Raw genomic sequence first — 13356 nt, 5'->3', positions numbered from 1 at the left:
GGGTGCTTTGGGGACCTGGGTGAGGGGGCCTCCAGGAATTGAGTAGAGATCTCTGAGGCACTAGGTAGAAGCCTAGAGAGGACTGGATATGATTTAGAGGATACCCAGGTAGAGGTCTGGGGGGACTGGGTAGAGGTCCTTGGAGGAGATGGAGCTGGAGATTCAGTGGTTTTCAGATACCTGCACAAGTCTTTGGTGTATTAGTCAAAGATGTTTGGGGGGAGATGGAACAAGGAATTCAAGCTGATGGGACAGAGGACTTAGAGATCTTTGGCTGCTTGTGGGGGAGTTCTGGGGAGCTGCACAGGGACCCCAAGATGACTGGAGGAGAATTGGGCATCTTTGGGAACTTAAGGGATTTGAGGGTCTCAGAGGGCCTGATTGGGGAATTCTCTGGAGGGTTGGATGGGGATCTCTGGGTCTCTGGAGGGCTGGGCTTTGGGAGTCTTTTATGACCTGATGTGGAGGTCTCAGGTGATTAGGTCAGGGGGTTGGGGGATATTTGAGGAGGATATTCTGGAGTATCTAAGGTGTCTATGGGTAGGTCGGAGGAGTCTGGGATATCCCCTCACTTGCCCCCACTGGCTCTCCAGGCTGCTATACAAGGCCATTGATGCAAACGCAGAGGACAAGGGCCCCATCTACAATTACCACGTGGAGATCTCAGTGTTCTTCATTGTCTACATCATCATCATTGCATTCTTCATGATGAACATCTTTGTGGGCTTTGTCATCATCACCTTCCGAGCCCAGGGTGAGCAGGAGTACCAAGACTGTGAGCTGGATAAGAACCAGGTGACCTCTGACCCCTGTTTCACCAACCCCCCTTCCCACCTCCTTGCCTTGGGACACCACTGCTCACTCATGCCTTGCACCCATGTGCAGCGCCAGTGTGTAGAATACGCCCTCAAGGCCCAACCTCTCCGTCGCTATATCCCCAAGAACCGACATCAGTATCGTGTGTGGGCCACTGTGAACTCTGCTGCCTTCGAGTATCTCATGTTCCTGCTCATCCTGCTCAACACGGTTGCTCTAGCCATGCAGGTCTGAACTCCCCACCCTGACCCCCGCCAGACACCTGACCCTATTCTGTCCACACAAATCCTTGAGAACCATCAGAAATGCTTTAGGCTGCAAGTAACAAAACCCCCAACTGACAGAAGCTTAAACTTTGAAGACATGTGTCACATTTTTTCCAATTAAAGACCAATAACCATAAGTTTCACCCTAATTTCAGGGATGTGAGAATGTGAAAAAATATGGCAGATGGCAAATATAAGTTGCCATTGACTGTGAAATGCACCCCAATTTCAGAGATTTTAAAATGTGAAAAGATGTGTATCCTGGAGTCAATAAAATGTGCGTTATCTCACATAGCAAGCATTGCAGAGGTAGGCTATTTGCTTATTGCTCACCAGGGACCCAGGCTCTTTCTGTTCCACTATTCTTAGCAAGTTGGTTTTCATGCTCATGATTGTTGCTTCGTGGTCACAAAATGGCTGCCATAGCTCCAGGCATCAAAACCACATTCAAAGCAGGAAAAAGGAAGGAAGGTTGCACTAAGGGACTTTCCTCATGTGACCCTTTTGTTGTTTAGTCTCTGAGTTGTGTCCAATTCTTTGTGACCCCATAGACTGTAGCCCGCCAGGCTCCTCTGTCCATGGGATTTTTCCAGCAAGAATACTGGAGTGGGTTGCCATTTCCTTCTTTGATCCTTTTGTTAGAAATCAAAAATATTTTTCACAGAAGCTGTCCAAGCAGCAGCAAGCTTATGCTTCAGTCTCATTAGTCAGAACTAGCTGCAAGGAAAGCTAAGAGATCAAGAGCTGGGCTTTCCAATATCCATAATGGGAGGTGGACAGTGTGAGAGTTTTGGCCAACTCATCATGCTGCCACATACCCAGACTCACCTCAGTCCAAGCCAGAGAATATTTGGTTGTTATGGGGGTTTTCTGCCTCATGCTATATCCCCACATCTGATTTTCTCCCCCAGCACTATGAGCAGACTGCTCCCTTCAACTATGCCATGGACATCCTCAACATGGTCTTCACTGGCCTCTTCACTGTCGAGATGGTGCTCAAAATCATTGCCTTCAAACCCAAGGTACCCACCCCCCCAGACCTAATCCATTCCTTAGGGTGGAGCTCATTGCATACCTCTCAGGGGGGACTTCCTTCATAGCTCAGTCGGTAAAGAATATGCCTGCAATGCAGGAGACCTGGGTTTAATTCCTGGGTTGGGAAGATCCCCTGGAGAAGGAAATGGCAATCCACTCCAGTATTCTTGCCTGGAAAATCCCACGGACAGAGGAGCCAGGTGGGCTACAGTCCATGGGGTCGCAAGTGTCGGACACGACTTAGCGACTAAACCACCACCACCAGGGGGCAGCAACCAGTGGGTCATGAGACTAAGGAGGAAGGGGGATCTAGATGCAGCCCTATCATGGTCCAACCCAGGCCCTGCCTCCCCAATGTCCCCAACCACTACTAGCCCCATACCCTAGCTTGCTAGCTCTGAGAAGATAGGGCACTGCTTTCTTCTTGTCTACAGCATTACTTTACTGATGCCTGGAACACATTTGATGCTCTTATTGTGGTGGGCAGCGTAGTGGACATTGCCGTCACTGAAGTCAATGTGAGGACTGGCCTCTCTACTAACCCACTCTACTCCTAGCAACCTTCTCTCACCTCAACACCAAACCCCAGGGCTTTCTCTAATGGGGAGGTGGTTCCCATTCATATCCTACCCACTCCCAGAGACTTAGAACTTCTTCCTCTAGCTCTATCTCTTCTGAGTCTCTGTTGGGTTCAGCCAAAGCCCTCTTCTCCCAGCACCCCCTCCCATTTATTTGCAAGTTATGCCCTGCCTCCAGCAGCTCCTAAAATGACTCTCTTGTTTTTACCATTATTTTCTTCATTGCCTCTACATCCCCCTCCATTGGCCCCATCATCTCCACCAACTCCTGCTTTGACTCCATCATCTCTTCTGATTCCTTTATTGGATCCATTTCCTCCACCAACACCATCGTCTCTGACACTGGATCTTTCACGGCTCTGTCATCACCACTGATTGCACCATTGGCTCCATCATCTTCTTCATTGGGTACTACATGGTCCTCCATTGACAATGCTGCCGAGTATCTCCATCACTGGCTTCTCCATTGGATCTTCCATCCGTTCTCTCATGTCCATGAAACCACTGGCTCCACCATTTCCTCCACTGGCTCCAATATCTCTCCTCTATCATCTGCTGTACCTTCTCCTTTCCCTTTCACCCTTATTACCAACTTTTCCTTCAACCATCCTGATCCATTACCACATAACCTTCCTCATCATCCCTGGATAATAACTCTACCACCCACCATCCCTCATATCTGCTCCATCATTTCTCCTCTTTTTCATTGGCCCTGTGATCTCATCACCTCTGTTTTGGTAATATCTCCATCCAGAATGGTGGCCACCTGGGCGAGGTAACCCCCCACCTCACAGCAGGGACTCTATTCCTTTCTCTTCATCTACCATCCTTTCCTTTCTGCCTGAAAGTCCTTAGAAATGTTCCCTAACCACTCTGGGGCCTGGGTTCTGAAGGATTTGATGGCTTGGGGAGGTCAAAGTATGAGACAGGGAGGTGGCTGAAGCAAATGTGAACTGAGCATACCCACCATACACTCAACCCCAGAGCTCTGAGGACAGTTCCCGCATTTCGATCACCTTCTTTCGCCTCTTCCGAGTCATGCGATTGGTCAAGCTTCTTAGTAAGGGTGAAGGGATTCGCACATTACTTTGGACATTCATCAAGTCTTTTCAGGTAACTCCCCCACTCCTTTGTCCATTCCTCATCCCTACCTCACACCTCAGCTTGTCCTTTTACCACTCCCAGAACTACCCCTTCCAGCATGTCATACCCATCAGCAGCTTACTATTTCCAGTTTTCTGTCTTCTGTGGGCTTTCAATTCCCAATGTGTCTTGGCCTCACAGACCTTACTCTCTATTGTATTTAATACTGTGTTGTAGGCACCTTGGGGATGGACCACATCTCTCATCAGGCCCAGGCTTGAGGGAGCAGTGCATTCTGGGGCTTTCAGTTCTCTGCCTGGACCTGAGTACCTATCGTCCTCTCCACCCCCATAGGCCTTACCCTATGTGGCTCTTCTCATCGCAATGATATTCTTCATTTACGCAGTCATTGGGATGCAGGCAAGTGGGAACACTAGGGAACATTCCTCAGGCACTCTTCTGTTGAGAGAGGTTAGACAGGAATGAGCCCAAAGTGGGGGTATAAAGACAGACAAGCCGCATAACCCTGAGTCAGTCCACACATCTGTGTAATGGGGTCAGCAGTGTCTGCTTGTCAGGGTTGTGAGGATCCTTCGGGTATTAGGTGTTGTGAAATGGGTGGGATCCTGTAAAGGGCACAGAGTCACCCCTCTGACACAGCCCTTGTGTGCCCACAGATGTTTGGCAAGGTGGCTCTTCAGGATGGCACACAGATCAACCGAAACAACAACTTCCAGACCTTTCCACAGGCTGTACTGCTTTTGTTCAGGTGACACAAACACCCCTCCCCTGCTGCTTTGAGCTCCAGCATGCTTTGGAGGGGGGCATATAGCCTCTCTGGGCCCCAGACTGCCTGAGTTATGGAAATAACAGGGCAGCATGGGACTCCATGGGGTGTCCCTGGTGGCTCAGATGGTAAAGAATCTGCCTGCAATGCAGAAGACCCAGGTTCGATCCCTGGGTTGGGAAGATCTCCTGAAGAAGGAAATGGCTACCTGCTCCAGTATTCTTGCCTGGAGAATCCCATGGACAGAGGAGCCTGGCAGGCTACAATCCATGGGGTTGCAAAGAGTCAGACACGACTGAGCAACTAACACTAGTGCTGGTGCTGTGGGACTCCATATTGCCTGAGACCTTTTCTGGTTGTGTTCTAAAGAATCTTTTAGAATAGTCTAGCCTCAGCCATCCTTTTCCTGGCTGCAAGATGTATACCTTTCATAGACCTTGCATCTATAAAATGAAAACATGACTGTCATCAACATGGCCACACCAGCTTTCAAAATATTGAAATGCTATCTTTACCAGATGTTGCGCCTGGCAAGAAGTAGGTCATCTCCTCACCCCTCTGGCCCCTACAGCCCCTTGTCATGATGTCACAGCCTCCCCTCCAAGATGGCATCCCTGTGTGACCCCCAGGTGTGCTACTGGTGAGGCATGGCAGGAGATAATGCTTGCCAGCCTTCCCGGAAGCCGGTGTGACCCTGAGTCTGACTTCGGCCCTGGTGAGGAGTTTAGCTGTGGTAGCAATTTTGCCATCGCTTATTTTATCAGCTTCTTCATGCTCTGTGCATTCCTGGTAAGGACCATTTCCCCACCACTATTACCACTGTCCCGGGGGCTGGCCCTGAGGGAGTCCGGGGATGAGGTGGGGAGCCCAGATCTGCAGAGCGGATGAAAGGGCTGGCCTGACAAGATCAAACCAAGAACTCCTGAGTCAGTGACCATATAAGCTTACCTCAGCCTCCCACCAAACCCACATACCCTGCTCTGCCCTTCACCTAACCTCTCCTACTCACTGGCCCACAGATCATAAATCTCTTTGTGGCTGTGATCATGGACAACTTTGATTATCTAACCAGAGATTGGTCCATCCTGGGCCCCCATCACCTCGATGAATTCAAGAGGATTTGGTCTGAATATGACCCTGGGGCCAAGTATGCCCTCTAACCCCATACCTGGGATCCCAGAGGACAGTGTACTGCCCCACACAGTCCTCCAACCCCAGAACCACTCACCTGTGCCTCCCATTACCCAGTCAGTAGATACTCCAAGGTTCCCACTGCCGCTGTCCTCTGCCTTTTCCCCTCCCAATTCTTCCCTGGCAGGCTATGGGGTGTTGGTGGGGGGAAGGAGTGATGAGCTGGTAGGACCTTGAGTAAGGACTAGAGGGGTTATCTCCAACCCAGTAGTGCCTCCTATCCACCCCTACCTTCCCCAGAGGCCGCATCAAGCACCTGGATGTGGTTGCCCTGCTGAGACGCATCCAGCCCCCCCTGGGATTCGGGAAGCTGTGCCCGCACCGAGTGGCCTGCAAGGTCTGTGCACCTGCCCACCACTGCCTCGGAGAGGATTGTCCACCATGTGACTGGGGTGGGCAGGGACCCTGCCTTGGGTGGGGAAGGGGTGCTTGGTGGCATCCTCAAAGGCTTCTGCCCTTGGGCATCACATGCCTGCATCCCTGGCATTTGCCCAAAGTGGTTTCCATATCCCTGCTGTGCACAGAGACTTGTGGCGATGAACATGCCCCTCAACTCAGATGGGACAGTGACATTCAATGCCACACTCTTTGCCCTGGTTCGGACATCCCTGAAGATCAAGACAGAAGGTGTGTGGGGAAGAGGGGGAGGGGCAGGAGGGAGAGGGTTCCTGGGGAAGGTGCCAGGAGCAAACTAGTTGGAGAATGGGCCCACTCCTAGCTCTGAACCTCAAAATAGGTGAGTTTGTCTTCTCCAGGTTTGTTTTCCCACCTGTCCAACCGGAGCAGTGTGTGGCTGCAGTAGAAGCTTGTGACGCCCCCTCCAACAGTGAGGGAGTAGCTGTGAAGTGTTCTTCCTATTGGCTTACGCCCATATCCTCTCCCGATGCAGGGAACCTGGAGCAAGCCAATCAGGAGCTGCGGATTGTCATCAAAAAGATCTGGAAGCGGATGAAGCAGAAGCTGCTAGATGAGGTCATCCCGCGGGCTGATGGTGAGCTGGCTCCACCCCAATTTCTTAAGCCCGCCTCTGAATGTCGAGGATTTGCTCACCACCACCAAACCAACCCTGGCTACAGACGGAGGGGTGCAGAGGGAGAGTCCAAGACTTGGTGGGAGAGACGGGGAGAGCAGAGGACTCTTATGTGACCTTGTCTCTTCTCCCTTGCTCCCAGAGGAAGAAGTTACCGTGGGCAAATTCTACGCCACATTTCTGATCCAGGACTATTTCCGCAAATTCCGGCGGAGGAAAGAAAAGGGGCTACTAGGCACCGAGGCTCCCCCAAGCACCTCCTCTGCCCTTCAGGTCTTGGGAGCAGGGGCTGAGCTGGGTGGGGATATGTGGGAGCATTGTAGCTGAGGCTGACTACCTTCTTGATCTCATGGAACCCATGTCACAGATGAAGAAACTGAGGCCCCAGGACCCATAGAGAGTCAGGGGTGGCTGTGGGGTTCCTTTCCCACCCCACACTCCTACCCAAGGGCAGGGAAGTTTAGACCCTGAGCTGTCCACTTCCCTATTTTTCTACCCCCACAGGCTGGCCTGAGGAGCCTGCAAGACTTGGGTCCTGAGATGCGGCAGGCCCTCACTTGTGACACAGAGGAGGAGGAAGGGGAAGAGGGGCAGGAGGGAGAGGAGGAGGAAAACCTCCAGGAGGACCTGGAAACGTACACAGTAAGGACAATAAGCTTTCACTCCCTCAGACACTCTTGATTGTAAAATATTGGGTTGGCCAAAAAGTTCGTTTGGGTTTTTCAGTACCCTGTTATAGAAAAACCTGAACGAACTTTTTGGGCAACTGCATCACCGACTCAGTGGACATGAGTTGAGTAAACTCTGGGAGTTGGTGATGGACAGGGAGGCCTGGCGTGCTGCAATCCATGGGGTAGCAGAGAGTCGGACAAGACTGAGCGACTGAACTGAACTGGACTGAATACTCCCTCAACCCTTTGAGTGACTTCCATACTGCCTCTGGGAGGAAGCTCCCCAAGAGAAGACACCCTACAGTAGACAAACGTTTATTTGGTACCTACCACTCACTGTTGGCCTGGGGGCAAGACCCAGATTCAGCCCCCGGGGCGCTTGCTGGATACACACTATTTGATCAAGTGACTTAGTTATAACCTGGATGCAATCCTCAATCCTGTGATTTCCATAGGCCCTGATGGGCTCCCAGCCCCCATCTCGCCGGAGCTCCGTGATTTCTGTGTCTCTGCCTGCTGGAGACAAACCTCCAGATTCACTTTCCCTTGGACCCAGTGATGACGATGGGGGGGCTCCCAACTCCAGACAGTCCAATATTCCCCAGTCTGGGTCCCGTGCCCACAGGTATGGTCAAAGCTCTGCGAGAGGCTTGTGAGGGAAGACAGGGACTAGCCACTATATGGGGACTTCAGAGGGCAGAGGTGGTGAGCATAAGAGGGCCTTCAAATGGAAATGTGGGGAGGAATGGAGATTCAAGGGCTCTGGTGGGAACAGAGGGTAATAAGAGATTCATATGAGAGAGGCAATACAGAGGTTTAATATACAAAAACACATGATGTGGAGCAAAATGGGTTTAAGTTCAGATCCTGGCTCTGCCATTTGCTAAGTGACCTTGAGCTAGTCACTTAGTTCTGTGGTCCTCAATTTCCTCACCTGTGAATGGGGAGTGATGGTAGCACTTACCTCATGGGAATGATGGATGAAATGAGATCACACCTAGCTTTTACAGCCTCCCCCTCACCACCTCCCCAACACACCCCCAGTTCTTGTGTTGAAGCTCTCTCTTCAGCAGGCCAAAGAGAGAGCCTACTTTGATTTTTTGGAAACTTTGGGTGCTTCCAATGAGACAGACAACTGTTAAAAGAAAGCCTACGTTTGCCTTAAAATGATGACATGTTAACTTTGTTTTGTGAATTTTCTCAATTAGGGAAAAATTAAAAGTCCGGTGTTTCTGTAGAAGGTAGGGCATGGAATGAGAGGGAATCAGGAGCTCAGGACCACATTGAGAGGATCTGGTCTGCCTAACTTGCCTCACTTTCCCCAGGAGAAGCTCTGGCGTTCTCATTTTCACCATTCCAGAAGAAGGAAGTTCTCAGTCCAAGGCAACCAAAGGGCAAGAAAGGCAGGATGAGCAAGAGGAAGTCCTGAGCCAGCACTCTGGCCACGACACGTAGGATGAGTTCATGAGCCCATGTGTGGGAGGAATGGTAACCCACTGCACATGCCCAGGCCTGAGCTCACCCCAGCCATTCCTCATGAACAGGCTCTCCTACCTAGATGAACAGGCAGAGACTCCCCCACGCCCCATCCTTTTGCCACCTCACAGACCCCAGAGATACATGGATGGCCACCAAGCACCACGCCGCCGTCTGCTGCCCCCAACACCTGCAGGTGAGAGTGTACATGGGCCTGGGCTCCCCTCCCCGGGCCATCAGGGCAGAGGGCTGGGGAGGCAATGACATTCCTCTTTGCCCACGGTGTCCCCCACACCCCCAGCTCGGAAGCCGTCCTTCACCATCCAGTGTCTGCGACGCCAGGGCAGCTGTGAAGATTTACCCATCCCAGGCACCTATCATCGTGGACGCAACTCAGGGCCCAGTAGGGCACAGGTGAGGTGGGGGAGGGAGGCTGAGGTCTGGAGGGGTGGGGGCAGCCGAGGCTGAATTTATCAAATACGCTACATATCAGGTCCTTCTGAAGAAGGGGGCACATGTGAATTTACACAATCCTCACTGTGTCTGTAAGGTGGGTACTATTAGCCCCAGTTTACAGATGAAGAGACTAAGGCCCAGAGAGACTTACCCAAGATCACATAGCTAGTAGGTGGCAAACCCAGGCCTTCTGTGCTCTTAAAAAAACTCAAGTCTGATTTATACCCATTCAGTTTGACTCCAGCTGTGGTTTGGGATAAGAGGTAGGCACAGGAGTGATTCCTAGATCTTCATACCCCATCCATCCATCACTATGCCCCTGATGTTTATTCTGGTCCAGGGTTCCTGGGCAACCCCTCCTCAGCGAGGCCGACTCCTATACGCCCCACTGCTATTGGTGGAGGAGGGTGCAGCAGGGGAGGGATACCTCGGCAAATCCAGCAGTCCACTGCGCACCTTCACCTGTCTGCATGTGCCTGGAACCCACTCGGACCCCAGCCATGGCAAAAGGGGCAGTGCTGACAGCCTGGTGGAGGCTGTGAGTCCAGAAGGGGAGGGGGCAGGAGGGATGGGAGAGAAGGGGAGGAGGTGGGAGCTTGGGAAGGAGGGGAACGGGGTCCCCAGTCTCTGTGTTGTGCATGTAGCTCTCTCTTTGCTCTGCAACTTCTGCTCAGCAAGATGTGTGCCCCGCTGTCCCCCACAGACATCCCCGTGTGCCTTCATGGGTTCATCACTCATTCACAGCAACCCTTCTGTGCATACTGCCTTGTTTCCATGCTGCACCCACTGTCAAAACAGATCCGATCTGTGTCCCCCAGGTGCTCATCTCTGAGGGCCTGGGCCTCTTTGCCCGAGACCCACGCTTCGTGGCCCTGGCCAAGCAGGAGATTGCAGATGCATGTCGCCTGACCCTGGACGAGATGGACAGTGCTGCCAGTGACCTGCTGGCACAGGGGACCAGCTCACTGTATAGTGACGAAGAGTCCATCCTCTCCCGTTTTGATGAGGAGGACCTAGGAGACGAGATGGCCTGTGTCCATGCCCTCTGAAGTCCTACCCTTCCCCCACTGCTCAATAAACTTCCTTCCCTCCCTTCCTCAGGAGACAGCCATGGACCACACTCCTGGATTTTGGTGTCTTTGCACTGGAGGCCTGGGGCTGCCCAGCGGCTCCCATCTATTCTATCCCCTGTATCAGCCCTGAGCCACTGCCCACACATGGGTATTTCCAGAAACCAGGACAGCCAGGCCTGATTATTCAGCGTCAGGGAAGGAGGGAGGAGGAGGAGGAGGAAGAGACAGCAGCCAAAAAAAGCTGGAGACAAAGTGGAGGTGCTGGGGGAAGGGAGGGTACTAGACAGATGGAGGGAAGTGGAGAGAGAGAGAGGATGTGTGGGGGTTTGGATGGGGGGTGGGGGAAAGTCAGAGATTCCACAAGGGGTCAGGCAGATCAGACTGAGGCAGGACAAATGGATGGAAAGAAAAGACGGAAACCTCCAGGCGAGGCCTGCCAGTAGTAAGGCCTGGAGGTTAGAATTAGCCTGGCATGTGATGTGTCTTAGGCAGAGGGACCCTCTGACAGTGTCAGAGAGGGAGACTCAATTGAGATCACCCTGTCTCCTACTTTGCCTCTTCTGCTGGAACAAAAGGAAATCTAGGACTTCCCTGGTGGTATGGTGGTTAAGATTGCACTTCCACTACATGGGCATGGGGTTCGATCCTTGGTGGGGAACTAAGATCCCGCATGCTACACAGCATGGCCAGAAAGAGAGAGAGACAATCTAACTCCATTTGTAAAAGACATGGGAGACAGCTTAGGGTGAGGTTTCTAGCCTGGGAGAACCCACTCAAGGCCAACTTGGCTTTCCTGAGACCAACTAAGAGTACCCCATTCTCAGATCCCACAGCTCCTCTTTCTGCTTCTTCTACTTTTAGTCGTTGCCCAAACTTTGAGGTCTCATTCATTCAGTGAAGGTTTAACAGACATTTGTTTTGTGCCAGGCACTGTTCTGGGTTTCCCTTCGCACAAACTGAGTTGGCTTAGACATGTATCAGGACTTGTCCAAAATGATAGTTATCCCCATGCCAAAGGAATTGAGTTAGTGTTGGAAGTGGCACAGGATGGGGCCACCTGTGGGCAGGGTCTGACCTAAGGTCTCCCCCCAGCTCTCAGAGCAGGGGTTTCTCATTTGTATAATTTGTGTCAGTTGAACCAGGATTGAAATTTGAGAGAAACCAAAATTGGAGATCTGGGACTCAGAATATAGAGTTGCACTAGGTCTGGAAACAAAGGGTGGTTGGGCTTGTGTATAGTGGGAAAGTAAGTAATGGGTAGGGTAAAGAGAGGGAAGGGAGTTGTTGAGGGATGAGGTGGGACAAGCCACCCAAGGCCAGATGATGCAGACCCTTGAATGCCAGGCCCCAACCCCTGGGGTTTTTCCTGAGCGCAGTGGGGAGCCATGAGAGGGATTTGAGCAGGGTAGTGATATAGTTAACTTTGCATTTTAAATAGATGCTCTGACGTGTGTGCTGAAAACAGAAGGGAGGGGGAAGATACTGGAGATGCTAAATTTGGCAGGAATGATGGTTGCCTTAGCCAGGGGAGGTAGCAGAGGAAATGGAGAGAAGGGAGTAGGTTCCAGAGATGTGTAGAAGTAAAATGAACCATTTACTGGGCCCCAACTAGGTGTGTTAGTGATTATCTTGTCTAATCAGTGCAACTATCCTATAAGTACCATTTTAAATTACCTTACCTGTCCAAAGTCATACAGGAGCAGATATTAGAGGTGGGATGCAAATTCCAGCAATTGGATGCCAAAGCCCATGCTCTTCATACATACATTGGAACTATACATTCAGATAGTTCGAAATTCAAAAGTACAGGGGAGTATAAAGTGAAAGTTTCCCTTCCCTCTGGAGGCAACCAGTGTTATCAGATGTCTTTTATACAGTTATAGGGTGCTGTACTGATAAGTTAGCACAGTGGCTAACAGTAACAGGTGCTAGAGCCAAACTTCCTGGGTTCAAATCCTAGCTCCGCCACTTACCAGCTGTTCAAATCCTAGTTCTACCACTTACTAGCTGTTCAAATTCTTGTTCTATCACTTTCCAACTATATTACTTTAGAAAATTCCTTCAGCTTAGTTTGGATAGTAGAAGTACCTGACTCATAGAGTTGTTGTAAGGATTTAAATGAGTGATATATGAGAAGCTCACAGAATCACCACAATTTAAAATGTTAGTTATTCTATCATTATGATATAATCCCTTCATTCTGTTTGTACATAATTCCCACATAGTTTGGCCTCTTGCATTTCTTACTTAAGTATCTTGGATATCATTACACAGCTCCATATTATTAGTAATGACAGCTACATAGTACTCCATTTTGTGGCTCTAGCTGAGATTTTTGTTAAACCGGCCACCAGTAATGAGCCTTGGAAAGTGTCCACACCTCCTTATTTTTATAATAAAAAATAAAGAGCACTGCAGTGTATCATCTTATACATACCTCCTTTAGCACATGTATGAATCTCCCTGCAAGACAAATTCCTACAAGTGTAAGTGCTGGGCCACATATATGGACTTGTTAGTTTGCTACATCCTGCCAAATTATTCTCTACAGAAGTTATACCAATTTAACTTCCATGGGCAATTTATGAGAATGCCTGTTTCTGGCCAACCTGCTAATATTGAGCATTATCAAACTGTTTTATATTCCCCACCCTCAAAGGTGAAAAACAATGTCTTGGTAGCTTTTATAGGCATTTCTTTTAGTATGAGTGAGGTGTAGCATTTTAAATTCCAACTGTATTTATCCATTGCCTTCTACAACGTGGCAATTGCCATTGACCTCGGTGGGCTTAGCTTTGGCAGCATGAAGGAGGTGTAATCCAATTAAGAGAGGACTGAGGAATAAACAGGTTGTAACAAGTGTAGAGTTGGAGTAGGGAGTTGACTAAGTTGTT

The 13356-nt window shown here is 50.4% G+C and overlaps 1 protein-coding gene across 2 annotated transcripts in view; it reads left to right on the top strand.

Moving 5' to 3' along the window:
* Positions 1-10509, top strand: part of CACNA1F (calcium voltage-gated channel subunit alpha1 F) — a 28717-nt gene extending 18208 nt beyond the window's left edge. For both annotated transcript variants that reach the window (XM_081564874.1, XM_081564875.1), the window contains 21 exons: positions 594-795; positions 886-1044; positions 1994-2104; positions 2552-2635; positions 3450-3470; positions 3680-3808; positions 4133-4198; positions 4456-4547; positions 5195-5354; positions 5585-5712; positions 5997-6093; positions 6281-6383; positions 6646-6747; positions 6929-7059; positions 7291-7428; positions 7913-8082; positions 8783-8890; positions 9002-9129; positions 9235-9347; positions 9730-9927; positions 10208-10509. In XM_081564874.1, the coding sequence (XP_081421000.1) occupies positions 594-795; positions 886-1044; positions 1994-2104; positions 2552-2635; positions 3450-3470; positions 3680-3808; positions 4133-4198; positions 4456-4547; positions 5195-5354; positions 5585-5712; positions 5997-6093; positions 6281-6383; positions 6646-6747; positions 6929-7059; positions 7291-7428; positions 7913-8082; positions 8783-8890; positions 9002-9129; positions 9235-9347; positions 9730-9927; positions 10208-10438 (2671 nt within the window). In that variant the 3' untranslated portion in view covers positions 10439-10509. The remainder of the gene's footprint in view (positions 1-593; positions 796-885; positions 1045-1993; positions 2105-2551; positions 2636-3449; positions 3471-3679; positions 3809-4132; positions 4199-4455; positions 4548-5194; positions 5355-5584; positions 5713-5996; positions 6094-6280; positions 6384-6645; positions 6748-6928; positions 7060-7290; positions 7429-7912; positions 8083-8782; positions 8891-9001; positions 9130-9234; positions 9348-9729; positions 9928-10207) is intronic.
* The last annotated feature ends 2847 nt before the right edge of the window (positions 10510-13356 follow it).

The sequence above is a fragment of the Giraffa tippelskirchi genome, chromosome X, assembly GCF_054371585.1.
Source record: "Giraffa tippelskirchi isolate mGirTip1 chromosome X, T2T-mGirTip1v1.2.pri, whole genome shotgun sequence".
NCBI classification, from domain to species: Eukaryota; Metazoa; Chordata; class Mammalia; order Artiodactyla; family Giraffidae; genus Giraffa; species Giraffa tippelskirchi.
This window is presented reverse-complemented; position numbering and strand designations above follow the sequence as displayed.